At 39.5% G+C, this 22,047-nt stretch overlaps 1 protein-coding gene across 13 annotated transcripts in view; it reads left to right on the top strand.

Annotated features, from left to right (window-relative positions):
• The window catches only part of LOC128106497 (EGF-like and EMI domain-containing protein 1), a 719,003-nt gene that overhangs the window by 85,516 nt on the left and 611,440 nt on the right, over positions 1 to 22,047 (top strand). For all 13 annotated transcript variants that reach the window (XR_008216732.1, XR_008216730.1, XR_008216731.1 and 10 more), the window contains 3 exons: positions 2,786 to 2,920; positions 5,799 to 5,908; positions 7,423 to 7,527. Coding sequence is in view for 10 of the 13 variants with exons in the window: in XM_052732015.1 (XP_052587975.1) it covers positions 2,786 to 2,920; positions 5,799 to 5,908; positions 7,423 to 7,527 (350 nt within the window). In the remaining 3 variants the exon portion in view is untranslated. The remainder of the gene's footprint in view (positions 1 to 2,785; positions 2,921 to 5,798; positions 5,909 to 7,422; positions 7,528 to 22,047) is intronic.

Genomic DNA, 22,047 nt, shown 5'->3' with positions numbered 1-22,047 from the left:
TAAAGTCTACCCTCGGGACACAAGGGTTGTTTTCTCCCTGGCCCACAGAAGGCAGGCTTAGTAGAATATCCGGTGGGGCAGGCCCGGAGGGATTGATGTCCTCCTTCTCGAGTACCTCCAGCACAGATTCCACTGGCAGCACATCAGGGTTTTCATATGCCGTCTCCAGCAACAAAGGATGCTGGGATTCTGCCATGGATGAAGGAGGTACCTTAGATTATTTTGTTTGCTTTGGTCTGAAGTTGGTGACTTGTATTTTAGATGGTAACAGGTGACCTTGGACAAGCATATGATTTAGTTAGAAATTAATACTGCCAGGCTCTTGTATACACTGGGGAGGGGGACCTTTCTTTTACCCATTCAAGTCTAACTGGACAGCTGATACAATTTCTAGAAGCTGGTTCTGTCTCTTTCTGCTTCAGCTTGAAGTATTATGGAGGGAGTTGGCCTTAGCCAATCTCTGAGAGGGATTAGTGCGGCTCCCTAATTATTATTATTTGTTTGTTTGTTTTTGATTTTTTGAGACAGAGTTTCTCTGTATAGTTTTGGTGCCTGTCCTGGATCTTGCTCTGTAGACCAGGCTGGCCTTGAACTCACAGAGACCTGCCTGGCTCTGCTTCCTGAGTGCTGGGATTAAAGGCGCATGCCACTGCCTATATGGCTTTTTGTTGTTGTTGTTGTTTTTGTCCCTAATTATTTTTGAGGGCAGTTTATCTACACTGTTGGGTCATTTGATGCTGGGCCCTTTACTGGCTAGTCCTCTTTCTGTGTATCAGCTCATCACTTCCTGGTCAGTGCTCTATGACAATGACATAGACCTGATATTGTGTTTTGTGGAATGCTTCCTAAACAATCCCTTATGTGTATAGAGACATAATAAGTAATTTTTGAATGAGTAGATTGGTGGCTAGATGGATGAAGAGGTTGTACATTGTAATTCAATGTGGGACTCTGTGTAATATATTACACTGTTGATAACTAAATAAAAGACCTTTGTGCTCATTCCATTTGAGCTACTTGGCTCATAAAAATCCTTAAGACCAAATAAAATGTATTTGTATTCATTTATAAATATTAATATATTTGTGTCTCTATTTATATACATGGATACACACACACACACACACACACACACACACGCGCGCACACACATGCACACACACTTTTAGTCTCTATATTAGCTGATTCTTAAAAGCTAAGATTTTCTTTAGGCTTGCTGCTCAATTCTTGATGATTTTATGAATGTGTATCTTAGCTGCAATTTTATACTTACTTTGTTATTTTTGTATTTATTTAAAGTATTAAAATGTGCTATGTAAACTTCAGAAATGAAGTTCCACGTGATCTTTATAGCATTTAGGTGAGGTTGGCAGTTGCACGTCACCTTTCAGAAATGTCTGTGGATGTGAGAAATGGGCTGTAGAAAATCAGGTGGTGAGACTGAGAACCACAGAGAGCAGTGATAAAAAGGAAGCTGCGGTCAGTGAGGGTGGTGTCATTGAGTTATGTGTGGGGCATACATTTAGACATTTATTAATCAGTGTTAATTCTGTGTCCCTAGGAAAGTTCACAGAGATTTTCAGGAGCTGATTGCAGCAACTCAAGTAAAGTTCATTTTTCTTTTTTAACTTTTAGCTGGCTGTGAGTAAGGTCAACTAAGCTAGTGTATGGCTTGTAAACGACCTTGCAGGCATGAAAAGCATGAGCAGTTTACCTAGCTTGCCACTGTAATTAGTAGTAATTGAAGACTGCACTGAGCTAGTAAATAGATCATCACCAAAAGCATTCTTAAAATCACAAAAGATTCTAAATAATATTGGTGCTTTATGTAGGTTATCAGTGTATAGGTACATGATAAGTGTACCTATGAACCTGGATTAACTTTATTTAAGGCAAGAGTCATATAATGGGACAGTGTGATGTTCATTCTTCTTTATCAACTTGACACACCTGGGAAAATGGAACCTCAAGTTGAGGAATTGCCTCAATCACAATGATTGCTAATTGATGGAGGAGGGTGGAGCTCACTGTAGGCTGGTGGTTCTGGGTTGTGCAGGAAGGCAGGCTGAATGGAAACAGGGAGTGAGCCAGTGTTTCACTTCCAGCTTCCAGGTTCCAGCCTTGGGTTCTTGCTCCGACTTCCCTCAGTTATGGACTATACTCTTTAAGTCAAATAAACCCTTTCCTTCCCAAGTTGCTTTAGGTCATTGTTTTACCTCAGAAGCAGGAAGCAAACTTGGACAGGGAAGTTGAAAATTATTTGTATTTAAACATCATATTACATATGAAATCAAATTAAACATACAGATGGAAAACACTGCTAAGAAATGATTTCCAGGAAAGATTAAAGTTCTTTCATGAATTAGCTTGCTTTTTCTTCATGGGTATTGAGAATCCTGACATTCTGTTTCTTTCTAAATTTTGGCTCTCATAGAGTTCAGAACTTAATATGCAACTCAATTATCTTAACCATGTGGGAATATAAGAACTTGCATATCTCTAAAATTTTCTTGATCTTCAAAATCTATTCTAGTTTTCCTTCTTCCTGGCCTGAGATAGTATAAACTATTTTTTTTACCTTAATTGACTCATGGTAACTGTACATTGTCATGGAACCTGGACTTTTCAAAACATTGCCTGTATTTTCACCTGTTAACTTTCTATGTGTATTTCTCTAAGCCATTACAAATGTTTTATGGAAAATGGATGCGTTAACACCCCATGCTTCATAGAGAAAAGCTGCTCACTTCTTCTTGTGTAACTGCTCCTTTCTCTTTTTGTGAAGGCCAAATGTTTGCAAAGAGGAACAGCTGACGGTGATAGCCCTCTCACGCCCATGCACCCAAGTGTTCGTAGACACCGTCAAATTCTGGAAACAAGGCTGTACAGACCCACGGGTGTGTGTGGCTTATGAAAGAAGGTAAGGTGATGTCCTAACCCTGTAACTATTAGAACTCAAAACTAGAAGCTTCATCTATTCCTAAATACTTTATCCTGTGAACTGTAGCAAATGGTTGGATAATTAAGTAAAGGGGCCAAGGTACACTTACAAAGAACAGTCACAATTACATGATTTCCTTCAGCAGTGGGATGGACACTTACTTTATGTTAGACCTCACTTATGTGTGAACTATTTTTGGTTATAGATACTAATTTTACCTCAGGATATGATATTCCATTGAAAGCTAAAGATCAGAAACACGACAGAAACAAGGGATATTGTGTTGGTTTGCTAAATTTAGCTCGACTTGATCCAGAGTTTCTGCAGCTATGAACCAGCATCTGACCTGGCCTTGTCACTCTGGGACACTTTGAAACACACAGACTCTTTAACTTTATTATGGCCTTTGAATTAGGATCAACCCAGCGGGCTGTGGGGAGAGAGAAAGGCAAGTGTCCACAATGCTTTCCAAGGGTCCAGGCTTCATGTAGACTTCATTTTTTTTCAAAGTTTTAAAGTAGTTTCACAAAACATCTAAGAGCCTCTTGATGCGAATGTTTGCTAATGGGTTGGATTTTATGAAAATGAATCAAATGTGTCTAAATGTATGATAAATCTTAACAATAAAGTGTGTTTTAGGTTAATGAATTCGTTAATACTACTGTCAGCACTGAAAAGTTAGGGTATTTATAAGTAACTAGCCTTGCCATTGTACAACTCTGGTAACAGTTATAATACAAGACTAAATAGTTTATAACTGTAAATATGGGTACCTACTATATGTGTGTACATATGCACATACATGTGTATTTATCCTGTAGATAAGTACTCTTTGGGTGGTGCTAAATTAAATTAAGGATATTTAAATGACAGTTAAGTCAGAAAAATTTCCCTAATTATTATTTACTTTGTGGCCTTAAGTCAAATTCAATATTTCTCTGTACTTTAGTATGTAAAGTTGGAAAAAATGGCATACATGAATAGCATGAGGAGTACTGAAGACATAGTTTACACATGCAGCATAACGCTGATATCCTGAAGGTACTCAATACGTGTGTTAATACAAACCAGTAGCAATGATATGCCAAAACATTAGGCAGGAGACATGCCTCTCTATATATGTATGATTTAGTAATTAGAGGGATGTATGTGTGTGTGTGTGTCTGTGTGTGCACACATGCTTGTAGTATATATGATTTATTGATTAGAGGAGTGAGTGTGTGTGTGTGTGTGTGTGTAGATATGCTTGTAGTATATATGATTTATTGATTAGAGGAGTGAGTGAGTGTGTGTGTGTGTGTGTGTGTGTGTGTGTGTGTGTGTGTAGATATGCTTGTAGTATATATGATTTATTGATTAGAGGAGTGTGTGTGTGTGTGTGTGTGTGTGTGTGTGTGTGTGTGTGTGCATGCCCATGTGACCATCTGCCCATCTGCATGCACATGCTCTGGCACACATGTGGTGGTCAGAGGGTAGCCTCGGGTGTTGGTTCTCACCTTCCATGTTGTTTGAGGCAAGGTCTCTCTTGTTCACTGCTGACTTAGCTTACCAGTGATATTTCAGGAGTTCTCCTGTCTCTGCCTCCTATCTACTCCCTAGGAGAGTTGTGGTTATAGACACTGTACTACTGAGTCCATTCTTTATGTGTATTCTAGAGATTGAACTGGGGTCACTGGCTTAGAGGGGAAACCCTTTACCAATTAAGGAATTTCTCCAGCCCTAGAAATTGTTTTTGAAAATGGTTTTTCATTTAAATTTTCTGTATTACCCCAGTGTGGTTTAATATTTTGTAAATAGTGATCTGAACCAAAGAAAATCCTCAGCTGTGTAGATGCTTAGAATTGGGAAAGACAAACATGAATATGTATCACAGGCCTCACATGTTTATTCTTAAGCACTTGCTAGTTTAACAATTCTGCCTGTGGCACTGATTTGGAGGGTGGCAATGTAAGAAAATAATTGGTGTCTTGCCAAACATACCCCCCTTTTTTGTTTGTATATACATCTAGTCATATCCTAATTGGGAAGATATGCACAGAAATACTAGGCTTTTTTTCAAGATGTTGAATAATTAAATGCCATAAACAATGCTGAAGCCAATAAACTCTGTAGCAATAAAGACAGCTGACATAGAGAGACTTTGGAGGAAGTGGAAATAGAAATCGGCCTTGAATAATGAAGGATTTGGGCTAGGACATGGGCAAGGTACATGAAGGGGAACGAATGAGCTAGAACTTCAGGGATAAAGCATATATGAAACTTTGATTTGATAGAAAGGAAGTCAGCATCCTTTGAGATATTTGGTACCACAGTCAGCTGACAGTTCAACACTGTGGCAGACTGTTCCTTTCACACTGAGAGGCCTTTGGCTCTGTCCCCTACTGCAACTGCTTCATCCTAAAGGAACTTTTGACTTTGCATTTATACTTTAAATAAAGATTTTATTCTTATTTTTAATTGTGTGTGTGTGTGTGTGTGTGTGTGTGTGTGTGTGTGTGTGTCTGTGCATGTGAATGCTGTGTCTTCAGAGGCCAGAGAGAATGTCAGATCCCCTGGAGCTGGAGTTACAGGCAGTTGTAAACTACTGGAAATCTTCTGCAGGAGCTGTCTCTCAGCCCACATATATATTTCTTAAACTTCCTCAACTAATACCTAAACCTTATTTGATTTCATGTGTGATGTAGTAGTTATGTACGATATACAAACTGTATAACCATAGCTATCCATCCCCTCTGTTATTTCCCAGTATATGTGGCAGGATTTGAACTGGAGGGAGACATTTTTTATAATTGTGAAATGATAATTTTGCCATCAGAGGAATGATACATTTTCCTGATTCCTATCCTGTGTTCCACAGGACCCGCTACTACACTGTCTACAAGCAGGTGTATACCACAGAACACCAGACATTCTTCAGGTGCTGCCCTGGTTGGAGCCGATGGGATGATGAACCAGGCTGCCTCTCCTGTAAGTTGTAATTCTTCCCGCCAAGTTCTATTGCTAGGGAATGCTTTTGCTTCCATTTCAGTGTCTTAAGAAGCACCATAGATTCAGAGCATTGCTCAAAACCAGTGGTTCTCAACCTTCCTAATGCTGCGGCCCTTTGATACAGTTCCTCATGTGGTGGTGACCCCAACCATAAAATTATCTTCGTTACTACTTCATAACTGTAATTTTGCTACTGTTATGAACTGTAATATAAGTATCTGTGTTTTCTGGTGGTCTTAGGTGACCCCTGTGAGTGGTTGCGACCCACAGGTCGAGAGCCACTGCTCAAGACTAATGACTCACACATAACGTGGTAAAAGGCATATAAAAAGCCTTTCTGTTAAGCATTTCGATGATGGGTTGCAGCTTAGGACCCATGAGAGCTGCTGTATGCTCTGTCTATGTGGAGGACAGTCGATTTAAAGGCACCAGGCTTTCCTTGACGTCCATCCCACTTCTCCGTTTGCCCCTTTCCTGTATCATCAAATTTGTAATCCACAGCTGATTCAAAAGTCCAGAGGGAAATCACTGTTCTAAATCTAGATGGGATTTCTCAACGTGGGCTTGTCATGATTAATTGCAGAGCTCTGGAGGCACCTTCCTGTTTAAGATGAGGTCTGCGCTCTGTTCACAAACCTCTGGTGATGGGATTCCAGAGCCTTCCGAGTCTGGTGTTTGGCAACACTCCCACCAGGCTGTGAGAAACGACTCCGTTCAGTGAGCCCCTTTCCTGCATTATGTGCCTATGGCGACTGTGAAGTCCCTCAGAGTCTAATCAATGCAGCACCATAGCACAGCACATCTCTCCCGCCTCTGCGTACCTTAGGGAGTTTGCCAGCATCCTGCCTCCTTTCAACTCTTGAAATATGTTGGGGAAGTTTTGCTGTATGCTTCCTACATTAAGCAGGTATAGTGTCAAGTGCTGTGCCAAAAGTGTGTTTACACTCAGGCTACTATGGCTGATTGGTTTAAGATCATTGAAAAGATCTGCCCACAATACCATCAGAACTGTTATAAAGTCCAGGAAATTGACAGCTTTAAGTATTTATATTTATTGTTTAACAACTACCTGAGTTCTTTGCCTCTGGTTATGCATTAGCATTTTGTTTAACTTTGTTGTTGTTGTAAAGACCGCTTTGACCACACAGTCACTTTCTCCATGCATTTTCTTTATGCCAATGCTTCTTCCCTCTCAATGTGAATACAACTAAACTGGTGTCTTGTTAAAGGGTAGATTTGTATTAACTAGGTCTAGAGGGGTTCTCAGAATTTGTGTTTCTGCAAAGTTTACAGGAATGCTCTTACAGATAATTCTGTAAGGCTTCAAATAGTCAGCCATTGTCTTGCAATGGCAATTCTCTATAACCTTCCTGTGGAAGGGCCAGTGGAAATTTCTAGATCATGTTATATTACCTGCAAGATGCCTACTTATACTGATGATTTCCTTTCTTTCTCTCGATTCCACCTATCCTTCCTTTGAACATACCTTTTAGCTGTGTCTTCTCTGGGAACCCATTTCAGTGGAAGGCAGTGCTCAGATGGTGATGATCAACGGTGCCTCTGCTCACACGGGTTTCACGGACCCCACTGTCAATATGGTAAGTTACCAACAGGACCATTCTGTTACAATTTGGCACTGTCTGCCAGTTGTGTCCTGGTAGACTCATGGCGGGCTACCTCTCTGGGAATTGGTAAACACTGAAAATGAGTCACTAAGCAGAAATCCAGAACCATAGTGTAATAAACATCATAAAATATGCTTTGTGGTTTAGTTGTAAGTCTTCACTGTATAAGTTCAAAGGTCATTGCAAGAACAAGATGTTCTACTCTGTAAAGAAAGCATCAGATGTTAAGTCTCTCAAGGAGGATGGTGTGAAACTACCGCTATGGTATGGTATTCTGTGTGATCTCTGGGCTCCATAAATGAGCTGAATACAATCAGCATGAATGTAATGTTAAAGCAGTATTGACTAATGTTATACCCGTTATCTTAAAAAAAAAAAATCGCAAAACCTGGAAGTCAAGACTTGAGTGATTCTCAAAGCTTCAACACTCACTGGACATGTACATATAAGATTTTCTTGTGTGAGGAGTTTTCCGAATGACCAATGATTTATCCTTTACTGCAGAATGAAACTTCACTTAAAGCAGTTGGTATGTGTACCTTCTCATGTCTACTGCTTGGCTTTTTAAAAGTGCATTTCTGAAATTTCTGAGGTCCCGACACTCACATGTTTATTCTCTTCCACACTTGTGATTAAGGACAGTGCTCCCATCTCCCATGGGTCCCTTCAGAGATGTTCTTATAAATGAATTCCCAAACTCTTTTCTAAGTTGCCTTTTAAAAAATATATGAATTAAGATAAAGCCGATGTTCAGTGATCTCACGCTTGGACCACAGGACTGATTTGGAGACAGGGATCAGTGGAGGCTTTGGAGCTCCAGCATGTATCTTTACTATTTCCCAATGTTTTAGAAAAACAACAACAACAACAACAACAAATCACACATGGATCCATTCTTTGACTTTAAGTAAAGTAAAAATTTCAACTAAATTGGAACTAAAGGTTTCCTTATTTTGATCCATAATTATGGTGGGGAATTACAGATGTTATTAGTTCATTAAGAGGTTTTCTTTAAAAACCATAATTAGTTATTAATTTATAAATGTCTTGTTTTGCGGAGCAAATCTTGCAGGACATCAGGTCCCAGAGGACAAAGATAACAAAAGAGAATATGGTAAAGATATAATGTCCCAGTTATACCTGGACTAATTTATTCTTTATCTTTTACACCAATACTTGAATATTTTGATTATTCTAACTTACCAGCTGCCATACACCAAAGTAATTAAGGTGCTCCCTGAAATTCAAGCAGTCAAAATGTTCATTTTTGTAGTTTTGGCTTGGTGAAAATACTGGATAATTTCAAACATAGGAAGAAAGATTGTCTTTTGCACAAGCTTGTCTGTACACCATGAAGTCTCCAGAGCCAGGGAATAACATCAACATACTAAATTCCTGTCAGGAGTCCCTACTGCTCCCGACAGCACCACTGTCCAGGCCTGCTTCCCTTACATGCTAACACTGTTTCTCTCCTGCTATAGGACGCTTGGTGAATTTTAAAAGGAATCAACAAACCCTGAGGGGCTAGGTCCCAGAGAGTGGATGTTTAGACTTCTGCATGGGGCTGTATTTCCCCCATCAAAATGAGGCACTCCTAACTGTATAAACTAAGGTGGTTTTTAATGGAGAAATTTTGAAGACTTTCTAGGAAATTGAGCAGTTGAGGAACAAGTGGAGAACCCCATTAAGAAGAAATTACACTAGCTGAATTTTAAAAGATGAGAAGTTCAAATTGACAAAAGCTCTTTGTAAAATGTAGCTAACAGGACAAAGCCTACTAGGCAGGCTGATTATAGCCTGGTGAGGCAGGATCTATTCTAACACTTCTCTAGGGGCTGGAGTTCTTATGTGTGGCATCTGGCCCCCTGTAGCTGGAAGTTTTCCTGGTCCCACCCAACTCCCGCGGCCCCATGGTCCTGCAGCTGCTCAGACCCAAATAAACACACTTAGGTTTATATTATTTTTAAACTATGGCCATGGCAGGCTTCTTGCTAGCTAGCTCTTATATCTTAAGTTAATCCATTTCTATAAATCTGTATTTTGCCATGTGGCTTGTGGCTTACCAGTATCTTTACATCTTGCTTCTTCTGGTGTTGGCCAGCAGAGTCTCCCTGCTCTGTCTTCTTCCTTCCTCTCTCTCTCCAGTTAGAATGTCCCGCCTAACCTTATTCTGCCTCATAATTGGCCAAGCAGCTTTATTTATCAACCAATCAGAACAATACATATTCACAGCATACAGAACGACATCCCCAACCACCCCCACATATATACACATATATATTACAGTAAAATAATTTTAATATTGTGTTTGAAATTATATATAAAAAATCACTCAGATGTTGAAACATTAAAAATATTCCAATTATTACAAAACCCCAGTCAATGTAATACAGCAAACTAAAACTATAAAGAACTGCTGCTGCCTGCAGGTAACCATGATGGGCATCCCCATACACATTTATGTTCATACAGATATGAAAATGTATACATGTGGGATCGTATTACACACAGGATCTTAATGAAGGCCTTTCTGGTTTTTTCCATCTCCTCTTTCTTCCCATCTAATGTGTTCTCCCTTTGTTGTCTGCTGTTGAACCCTTGTTGTGTCTTTTCCCGGGCTCACTGAATTGTGCACAGTAAGCTGTGCAGTAGTCTAGTACATCAATGTACCACACAATTTTGAGTAATTATTGGGTGATAGGCATTTGTTCCAATTTTTATCCTAGTTTTGGCACGATAATCAGGCTTGTGATAACATTGTGCTTTACATTTTGTGACGAATGTCCCAGCTGTGGGGTTGTTGGGGTCGATGACTATGTTCAGTTAAAATTTTTATATACTTAAGGATCAGTGTGTGTGTGTGTGTGTGTGTGTGTGTGTGTGTGTGTGTGTGTGTATTAAAATTGTGATAGGCCTTCTTATTTATTTATTTTTGACATTGACCTTTAAGAGAATCCTCACATCTTCACTCAGAATCAAAGATGTGATGCCTATCTCAGATCATTTGGGTCACTGTATAATGAGTTTGTAGCCTGGAGTGAAGTTGGTGTTACCAATGTGTATGGGAAGAGAGAACTCTGAAAATAAGCCACTTGGCCTTTATAAAATGGAGAAAAGACTGTAGTCCTAGCGAGAGTGGGAACATGCTAATAAGTGAGAACAACACTTGAAGTTAATAATGATTCTAAAATTGCTGATCTACTTAACTCATTTGAAAAAAATCTGGCTCTCATAAAGCAAATGAAGAAAATGAATTTGGACAATTAGGAAGCAATGAAGAGCTTTCTGAAATAACTATTGATTACAGAAATCAAAAGGAATACTTTGAAGATTTGAACACATGCAAATCAAACTAGATGATGGTAGTGAAGTTTACTCTCTTTGAACTTTTATGGCTTCAGAGAGAACTGGGAGTTACAGGAACTGAGTAATTTCACACACAAAGTCACACCTCATTTCCACATTACTACCCTCTTCCTTTTCTCTGGGTCAGAAGTCAAGCAAAATGATAATGTGCCTAACTAGGCTTCTAAGTGTCCTTATTTTCTATGCATATATTTCTTTATTCGCTCTGTCTGTCAATCAGCCTTCTATCAAGTCTCCCACTTAGTAAATATTTATATAACAGACTGTGCACTAGATATTTCAGAGGAGAAAACAAATGGTTTAGTTTTAGTCTGGTGGGAAATAGAGACCAGAAAGCCTATGACTATTATGCAGCTCACCATTGCCATGATGGAGGATGGTTCTGACCTAAGAGAAAGAGGAGGATGTCATACCAGAAGGGGAGGAGAAGTTTCTCAAAAATGCTTGTAAGTACAAAATACAACCAGTTCTTAAAGAGAAACAGAATAATCATATGAGATTTGGTAGAGATATTAGTATGTTTTCCACAGACATAAGAAGCATAAGCCACAGTTCTCTTGGCTACAGAAAGTGGTGCATTAGAAATGGCCAAATCAGGCCACTAACTTACAGCCAAACCTGGTGTTTTTGGACTTTATATACAGAGAATTAACTGATGGAATTCTTCATAATTCTATTGCCAAATTCAGTTTCTGATCAGTACAGTCCGGTGGTTGAAGATTGGTTGATTTATTGATTGATTTCCCCCCCCATGTATGTATGTTAATGCACATGCATGTGAACATATGGAGGCCAGAAGAGGGCGTCTGGACATCTTCTTTCTCCTTTTATTTCTCTGAGGCAGGATCTCTTCCTGGACCTGGTGCCTCCTTTTTCTCAGCTAGACTTGAACCTAGCAAGTCCCAGCACTCCTGTCTCGACCCCTTTCAGAACTGGGTTTATAGCTTGTATGGGAGGCCTGGATTATTCCTCAGGTCTGAAATCCCAATTCCCACTCTTGAGATTCTGCAGTTAGGACTCTTAACTGCTGGGCCATCTTCCCAGTCCAAGTTGGGGTGTCTTGAACATGCAGCATCACTGGTTGTTTCTCCATTTCCAGTACTTACAGGAGAAGTCACAGATGTTTTTTTTCCCTTCTTTAAATGTGGTGTTTAGACATATTAAACATAAGAAGTTTTTGGAATGATGTCTGGGAAGTTATCAGGCAGTTTGAGGCTGAGGCTGGGCCTCATTGTTGACTAGCTGTGCTGTCTTGGAGAAGGTGTTTACATTTCCAACCTCAGCATTATCATTTTTAAAGAGAAAAATAAAAACTTCAGCTTTCCTGAGTTCCAACAATGTTCCTACAGTATTTTCAGAATTTTATATATACATTAAATTACCAGTGATGTAAAGGTTATGGAATAACTATTCTTACCTCACCTTTATGTATTATGGAGTCATAGAGACTGGTCTAAGAGCAAATAGCAGTGATGTAGGACACATGAGGTCCATACGTACTATATTCTGGCCTCTGAGTTTGTGAGCTTAACCTGGAAGCTGGGATGCCCTTCTGACAGTGTTAAGTGTGGCTGTGTGGTGCGGTGCGTGTCAGGTTGTTATTTGTGAGAGGCCTAAGGGATAATGTGTGTGATTTATATGCTTAAAAAGCATCATCGTCCAAGCTGTACTACTTCCTATTTGCTGTAGATGCTCTGAGGATCCTAGAGGGGGAGCTCTCATTAGAGGGAGAAAGGCTCCAGCTGTTTTAGTTACCCCACTGGGGAATCTGAGCAAATCTCAGAGAAGACTGAGTCACAGGTATAGCTGACCATGAGGCAGGGTCCAGCCAAGGAACTGTATTGACTGTATATAATACTGATGGATAGAAAGCTGGGCTGAAGGGATTTCTTAAGAACACTATTTATTTGAGCAGTGCTGTAGGTTGAATTATGTCCCCCATTGCCACATTTCCTATATTGAAGTCCTAAATCCAAGTACCTTATAATGTGATTTTTTTTTTTTTTGAGACAGGGTTTCTCTGTGTAGTGCCTGTCCTGGATTAGGCTGGCCTCAAACTCACAGAGATCCGTCTGCCTCTGCCTCCTGAATGCTGGGATTAAAGGTGTGTGCCACCACCACCCAGCTTATAATGTGATCTTATTTTGATACAGGCTTGCTACAGATATAATTAAGTAAGATGAGTTCATCCTGAATTTAGTATGACTGGCAACCTTCTTGAAGGGAACATTTGAATACAGGTGCATGCACACAGGAAGACCGTCATAAGAAAATGAAGACTGATCAAAACAATAGTTGTACATGCCAAGAAATACCAAACGTTTCCAACTAATGTCCAAAAGTGAGACTTACCTTCATAGCCCTTAGGAGGCAATATGCTGGTCTCCAAGTTCTAAGCCCAGCGTTTGCGGCAGTCCTATGCCACATGTGTGAAATATGTTTTCAGTTAATCCTCAGGCTGTCCACACATGGCATTATTGTTCTGATTTTACAGAGAAAAGCACTGGGATTTGTTTTTATTGCTTAAGCAGCTCAGCTTGTTGTATTGTGTTGCTGCAGCACTGCAAAACAGTATGGGGATCTCAGCAAACATGTCCCCTCCATCTTCTGCTTCATTTCAGCAGTTGGCCTGCTGTAACAGTGCAAATGGGGAAAGTGGCAGGGAGGTTATAAAGAACAAATCCTGCTAAAGGAAGTGGGTGGCTTATTTTAATTGAATTATAAAATCAGTCTGGGAAGGTGATTTTGGAAAAGAATGGAAAAAATCATTCATGTAAAACACTTCAAAATGCCACACTTAAATGAGCATTGCTAGCAGATGTTATAAAATGAAGTAATGACAGGTTATATTGTGGAGATAAATTGACATACAGTCTTAACATGAGCCAGCAGTTTACACTGGTTAAAATCTGTGCTTATTTTGTTTGTCAAGTAAAGATGGCTTGTCTTAGAGCCCTAAGCTCTCAGCACAGGATGGACTCATCTGCACTGAAGTTACCACAGTCTTCATTCTATAACTAGACAGAGGCTGGGGCAACACTGGCAGCCATGGGGATGTATGGTAGAGGAACTGGGTAAACTGTTTCTGAGGGTAGTAAATTAAGATCTGGTGTCCTTCCATGTGCCCAGGAGAAGAGCCTGCTGTCTGGACTCCACGCATGGGGTCTACTATCCTAACATGGATTTGGAAATCAAAGCTTTGGAAGAATGTTGCTGTGCACCCTTGAGGATGTGCTTTCCATAGCCATTGTTAGTGACCATAAGCCACAGTTTAAAAGAGGCTGCAATGTAATTACTTGATATTTGCAAATATGACAGTCTCAGGGGAGAATACACAGCACCATCCAGGGTTATTTGATTCCACAGGGTGTAATTAGTGATGAAGTAGAATGTGGTGAATGTTGATAATAATGGCAATTATGGGTAACCCAGAAGCCATGCTTTTTTATGAGCTATGTTGCATGCTTTATACATCTGTGCATGTTGGAAATGCTCACAATCCTGTGTCTTTAGTATTCTTATTTTACAGATAACACAGATCTTCACACACTTTCTGTTGCTGAAAACACAATACTAGTGTTTGGTAAATTATTTTTTTTTAAAGGAGTTTTCTTTGGACTCATGGTTCTGGTTCAAGAGTGAGGGGCCATGTCTGGTGATGACCATCTTACTTGAAGATAGCACAGAGCATCATGTGTAGGGATAAAGAGTATGAGAAACTCATCCACTAAACCAGCCAGTTCATTAACCCAGCAGTGTCTTAATTTATTACACATATGGGTGTGTCAGTCCATTCACCAGACCAGATTCAGAATCAGTTTTTCAAAGATCCAAATGGTTCCATCTCTTAATATCTCATAATGAAGAGTTCAGCATGAGTTTAGGGGGAGACAAACCTATATGGTTTGCATATGAAGTATCCCTCAAAGAACTCAAGTGTTGAAGGCATGCTTCCAAGCTAGTGGTGCCTTGGTAATGAGTTCACAACTGAATGAATATCAGATACCTCTATTTCATTTTCAGTGTTTAATCCTGAAACCATGCTGGGAAACATTACTGTAAAAGTATGAGGTGAATTATTGTGTTCACTTGAGTTTTGCTAACTGTATAGACGTATGTTGACCTATGTTATTGAAAAGTATACATTGTTCTTATGGAAACATGAAAACAAAGGCTAATAATGCAATGAATGGTGTTCTCTGAAACAGATTCAAACTGACACAGGACGCAGGCCATGGTGGGAGGTACGGCAGTAAGAGGGAATGTCACACCCAGTCCACACTGTTGCCAAGCTAGACAGGACAGATCACAGCTGTTTGGATATGCAGTGCCACAAAAGATGGAGATGGGGAAGTTTATGTGAAAATATGTCTTTACATGATACAGCAATATGATGAAAGAATACAGCATTCCAAAGTGAATGAAAATGTCAGACCATGAAGGCAGTCAAACCCTACATAATCATTTTTTCTCAGTTTCTTCTTGCAATCAAGTTGTGTATTTTTGCTTTATCACATATTAAATCAAGCTCACTTTAGTGAATCAGGTACAAAATAAGATGAAAATGTTCTTTTTAATATATTAACTGGAGCTTAAATACCATATTTTATTTTTTAAGAATATGTTTGTTATTCACAATTTCATACAAGCATACAATGTATCTTGAGGCTATCTACCTCTTGTTATCTATCTATCTATCTATCTATCTATCTATCTATCTATCTACTCATCTATCTATCTATCTATCTATCTATCTATCTATCTATCATCTGTCCATCTATCCATCCATCCATCCATCCATCCATTTTATGTATATGAGGATGTACTATGTGCATGCCTGGTGTCCAAGGAGCCAGAGGAAGGTATCAGATCCCCTGGAAGTAGAGTCACAGATGGTTGGTGCTACGAACTGACTCTGGGTCCCCTGCAAAAGCACCAAGTCTTTCTAATGGTTGAGCCATATCTTTAGTCTCCCTCTCATATTTTCTTGAGAACACAATGGTTGTGATTTGAAAAGAGAACTGAGTAAAACAAAGAGAACATGTTTTATTGCACAAATCAACCTTCCACAGTCACTGTTCTTTGGGATAGTGCATCTGAGTTAGAAATGCATAAGTTTCCAAGTCTATGTGGTAGGGGGAAACTTTGTTCAAGTTCAGGTGTTTCTGAGGATAATGAATGAGAAGTACACTAACAGCGCTTGGTTTGGCTAGACAGTTTCATGCCTAGCTCTTTTTAAAACCATACATTCCGTGTATAACAGGAAAGCCTGGTCATGCTGTTCTGTAGAACTGAGTATCCAGTCCTCTCTCTTAGAAGCTTGGCTGCTTAGTGTTAGAGAGTAGGGTATTCAATCATTAAAGCCCTCATGTGATTAGAATATTTTGTGTTGGGTAAAGAAGAAACATTTCCTTCAGTATTTTCTGCCTTCAGGTGTGTCTGTCATTTTTGAGGACAAAGATGGTATGTAGGAGGCTGAACTTGGTGTGTTTGCTACTTTCTTGATATTCCTCAGATAGGAGAGTCTTGCAAATCAGCTAACTTAAGTGTGATTTTTTGGTAGATTTCCTGAGAGGTTAAGCATAGAAGATGGAGAGAAGCCTAAAGAAGATAGCCAGAAGTTGGGTCTGAATTGGATTAAGGGGGGAGGACAGTGACATTGAGAGAAGCGAGACATTCACTGATACTAAAGGTGTGTATCTATGTTAAGGCTAAGATCTTTTTCATAAAAAGTTGTAGGTGCCATCTCCCTTTTTCATTTGTACAATGATTTTTCAGTACTCCAGGCAGAAGTCAAGCAAATACAGTGCTAAATGCATAGGATGTAATTTATTATCATTATATTTAAAAATATGAATAGAATACTCTGCTTTGTGTACTCTATTTCTCAATGTCTATTTTCTGGATCACCTCTTTTTTTTTGTATTTTAAGACATGTAAGATGGATTGAAGCTTCTGTGTTTAGCTAAGCCTGTGAAGTAATGAGTTATGTGGCTCCTGATAGTGTCTTCCTTTGGTGGACTTTTCAGAGCCCCCAATGTGCTAGTGTGATCTGTGACTCATAGAAGGACATGTAGATTCTTATGTGCTCAAAAGGAATATATATGTATATATTTGCATATATATGCTTGTAACTACAATTAATGAAAAAAAATGGCCATGGATTTGAAAAAGATAAAGGAGGTTTATGGGAGGACTTGGAGGGAGGAGAGGGAAGGGAGGAATGAGGAAATGATGTAATTATATTAATCTCAAAAATAAAAGAAAAAAGGGTGAAAACATGTAGGCATAAAGCATTTTTAATGGAACTATTTTGAAGCATTATTATTTTGTGTAGAACATTCTTGCTTTAAAGAAATAACACACACACGAAGAAAGAGACAGGGAGAGATAGATAGATAGATAGATAGATAGATAGATAGATAGATAGAGCAAGCTACTTTTTCCAATGTGTTCAGCTGATAATGAAATATTCATACAGTAGTGAAAAAAACTAAACAAGGTACTTTCCCATATGTTACCTCTTTCAAGATCCCACCCACTGTATGGAAGAGTTCATATTATTACCAAATTAGAGTCAAAACAACAGAGACACAGAAAGCATAACTGAATTGCCCAAGTCACATTTGTTAGCAGCTAAGCCAATATATCAAACAGTTTTTTAACTTTCCCATTTTAGGTTACTTGTTACTATCCCACAGGTAAATGGGGATGTTTAGGGATCGCAGTAGTTAGGTCTTGTGTGCCCCCCCTTTCTTTGCTATAATGTATACTGGAAGGGTCAGCGTAGTTGGGAAACAGAAGTTCCATGGTATTCTCTAGGAGATGTGACCAAATACCACACAGCCCAAGTAGGGAACTCACAACAGCCCAAAGTACAGATAACCACCAATGAATTTTATTGAGGTCCTTTAGAGGAGCAGAAATGATCTCCCCAAACAGCTGCATCACTAAAGTCTTGTCCCAGCATGGGTGATGGCTCATGAAGGCTGGAAATGTGGAGCACACTGCACATCCAGGCAGCTCAACAGGCTGGAGAGCATCTTGTCCTCATAGCTCAGTTGGTCTGCACCTCTTCCAGATATCTAGGCTGGCCTCTGCTTCTTGCAGGCTGCTTAGCTGTTCGAGAATGTCTCTCAGCAGTCCCAGACTGTATGTGCTTAAGAGGGGAGGAGTTGACTGTCAGTTTCAGGGACTTCCTGAAACTTTGGAGGACACTTTGTATTCTGTGAGCTTTCCTGTAGGATGGACTCTCTCACCTCCCTTAGAACATCCCATTATTCACACCCATCCCTAGTAAGATGGAATATTTGAATTCCAGAGGAAACTGCTATTTATAATTCACCTTTTCTCTCAGATTATTTCCATTGGTTCTCCCAATAAACACCTTTAAACAAATAATTCATAGATGCTACTGGATTTTTACTTTAACAGGCTGCTGGGAACACAGAGGTTGATGGTGATAGAGGTCTGGTTGTGCAGTCAGCAGACAGTTGATGATGCAGGATCTGGGAGTGCTGAGGACTGCCTCTAAGGGTACTGTGAAGGCTTGTCTTCATGTATTCATTCTGAGGCTAAAAAATGTCTGTGCCTTTCCCCTCAAAGGCAAGTACTTGTACTTGGTGGTAGTCCTCTTCACTATTGCCTCTCTTTATATATCTGGGTCTCAGTTGTTGCCACGTGTATCTCCTGCTTGTGCTAAATCTTGATGTCCGTTTTTTTATTTTAAAACTAGGAACCATATTGCATTCCACACCCTCTTCTACAGCCCTTGCCTCCACATATTCTCAGATAAACTAGCTTTATCATCCTCTGTTTTAATAAGTATCTCTTGACCTTCCAAATAGCAAAGGCCATAGGTACATCCATAATAAGGAAATAAGGCAGAGGTAAGTGCTCCAAATCAAAGATTTAAGAGAAACTAACGACATGTGTTAAAGAAATTAACTTTATTCAAGAGTGTTCTGCCCTTTGACTTTGGTGTCTGGGAGGTTTTCTTTAAGGCCTTAAAATGATAGCTTTGTCTCTCTCGCTGAAGACCTTAGGTTGCCAGAGAAGCTAACCACATAACAAGGCCGAGTCTTGCCACACACCCAACTTGTCTTAAGGTTCTTAGCCCACCATAAAGACTGACAGTGTAACTGAACTGAGGATAGGGCCTTTGGGTGACCATCAGAAGGTCCTAGAGACTCAAGCTCACTCTGTGGACAGTTAGGATCATCATTCTGGATAATGGATCCCCAGCAAAGAACAGTGGGGCTTGAGTGAGCTGTGCTGCTGGTGGGAGTCTATGCAATTGATGGCGACAGTTCCAAGAGGCTGGTGTGTTACCACCACAGGGAAATGACAACAGAAGCTTCTCTTCTGGAACTTCTCCACACTCTGTCCTGTGCATGGCTCCCCTGGCTAGTTTCAATACAACAGTTTCTGGTAAATTCCATGAGTCCTTACAGCAAATTATTAAATTTGAGGATGGTTTTGGGAACTCCCTGACCATATCTGCAGTTGTGCTGGGGCTGAGAATGGCATCCTGTAGAGACTATTCACTGTAATGCCTCAGTTGCTTTCAACCTTCACAGAAGGGTTTCTTCAAGAGTAAAGTGCTTTGGGTATCTGCACTGCTTTCTTGTGACTGTGAGACACAGAGACAATGCAGCAGTGCAACACTGTGCTCAGTGTGCAGATGGGGACGAAACAGGTGTTTCCTCCTCACTGGTGAAGAACAATGGTGTCTGGACTCCCTATGTGGGCTGAACGTAATAACTTAACACACCCATTTATTGAATCAGATGGCAAACCACAGAAGGCGAGTGCAAAAATAACATTATTATAATCTGTTGGAGCTGAACAATGCTGGAGACTGGGGACATGGAGGAGGAGGAAAATAAAGCGCATGGTACCCGAAGTTTTAAGAGCCTGCCTGCATTTGTGGAAACATTTGTTGAAGTTGTTGGAATGATTTAAAAATGGTTTTAAAGACTGCATGCTAAAGAGTATTTAACTGAGGGTGTAGTTATGTAACTTAACTAGTTACTGTTTTTTTCCCCATTTCAACAGAAAAGATGTTATATTTTGTTGTGTTGTAAGTTGTGGTGACCTGTGCTTAGCTTTCACTTATCACAAATAATCTTTTCCAGGATCGTGTATTTGCTACAATGTTGAAATACTTCTGTTATGTCTAACCTTGGAGAAGGGTCAAAACAAATCTGTGCTTTAAGTAAGAATAATTAAGCTGCCTGAAGAATGTGTCAAGAATACTGAAGAGAAAAAAGTTCTCCTTGTAGCCCATGGGCCAGTCTCTCCTGTTTCCTTGTTGGCTGTGGAGCTGGGGAAGTAGGTAGAGGTCCCTGTCAACATGCTCTTGAAGATTGAAAATATTTGAAAAAATGAATAAAGGTGTTTTCATTCTGCTTATGACCTAAATAATACAGCCTGACAACTATTTCTATAACATCCAAATTATATTAGGTATTCTAAGTAGTCTAGACATCATTTAAAAGTCATGGGAAGAGGTATGTAGTTAATGTGAAAATTCTGTTTCATTGTACACAGTGATCAGGAGCATGGCCATTTTGGTATCCTTGGAGTGACACTCTAGTACCAAGCTCCCTAGAATTCCAAAGGAAGGCTGTATTATTCAACTTAGTCCCCATGTGAGTAAAGACTGGGAATAAATGTGACTATAGCCCTTGACTTATTCCTATGTGGAAAGAATGAAATATTCATGTGTGATATTAGCTATGGTAATTTATACTTACCCAGAATCAAAAACTTTCAGGCAAAGCTCAAATACCTCAGTCATATAAACAACATTTGACTGTGAGTTAGAGAACTTCCCAAAGACTAGTGAGATAAAGACATGTTCATGGTTAACTTAGAGAATTGTGGAGAAGCCATCGATAGTGGAAACCCTAATGCAAATGGTGACAGAAGAGGAGTAAGAAAGATATTAAAAAAGGGAAGCAAATCAGATGACTGATTCAAACTGAAAGATATGGATGGAAATGGAAATAAAGACGTGTACTGGGCAGCTCTGAGAAAATGTAATTCAAAGTCTTCTCTGCTTTCATTTAGAGATTTCCCTTTTTGACTATGGTACAATACAAGGAGAAAAGCAACTTTTTCTATGAGTGTAACTTGAACAATTTTCTTCCCGACAAGCCATGATTAAAATTTTATATATGCATTACGATGACAAATGTTCTGTTTTTGACTGAAGAATGTATTTCTGTGGTCAATCAACAAATAAGTTATTGAAATAACAGAAAAATAAAGGCTGAACAAATGTGATAGTTTAGACAGGAAATTATAGATAGTGGCTTGCATAATTTGGTCATTTGTGTGTTGCAGAAGAATAAAGAAGGCTTTCATTAAGTAGAAAAAAATAAACCAGGGATGGAGTGTTAGACACTGAAATGATGGCATTTGCACTGAGCATGGCTCTGTTATTCTTCTCAAGGTTTTATATATTCATTCAATTATTCTGCAAATTGCTATGCAGACACTTCACTATGCATTTTGGCCACATAAGTAATTTTTTTAATAGTTGAGAAATTTTAAATAGAATGATCAAGTACTTTCTAAAGCTTTAAGCCACCAATATTTCATTGCCTTTAAAATACTTTGAATTCTTTGTGAGATGTATGTCATCTAAACCTCACATTTTTCAGAAAATAAGAATTTCTGAACCTGTTCTGAGTCTGTGATATCTAAGTACAGAAGAATAGTAAAGGATTAAGTTAGAGAAACAACAGAACACGTGTCACATGACTCCTGTCACTCAGCTCCAAGAACAGTGTACTGAAAGTTTCTCTATTTAGAAATAGACTGTCCTATTTCCTTACATTGTGCAGAGTGTCCTCAGTTAACCCTTTCATCCTGGAGGAATGGCTAGCCAGGTTGGGCAAAACAGAAACCTCCAAGAGATTTTCTTGTGGCTTCTGCACTGTGGTCCTTCTGGTTCTCACTGTGCCTTCTGTGAAATGCTGTCTACGGAATCAGCCAGGGATTAGGGGTGAGACTCGGTGTTCTCACTCATGGTGCACTTTTGAGACCACCTGTGCACGTTGTAAGTGTACAAGGTCCTGTACCTGGCTTCGCAGAAGACAGGAGACAGTGGAAAATATG

This window comes from Peromyscus californicus, unplaced genomic scaffold (genome assembly GCF_007827085.1).
Source record: "Peromyscus californicus insignis strain IS unplaced genomic scaffold, ASM782708v3 Scaffold_9__1_contigs__length_137607984, whole genome shotgun sequence".
Lineage (NCBI taxonomy): Eukaryota > Metazoa > Chordata > Mammalia > Rodentia > Cricetidae > Peromyscus > Peromyscus californicus.
This window is presented reverse-complemented; position numbering and strand designations above follow the sequence as displayed.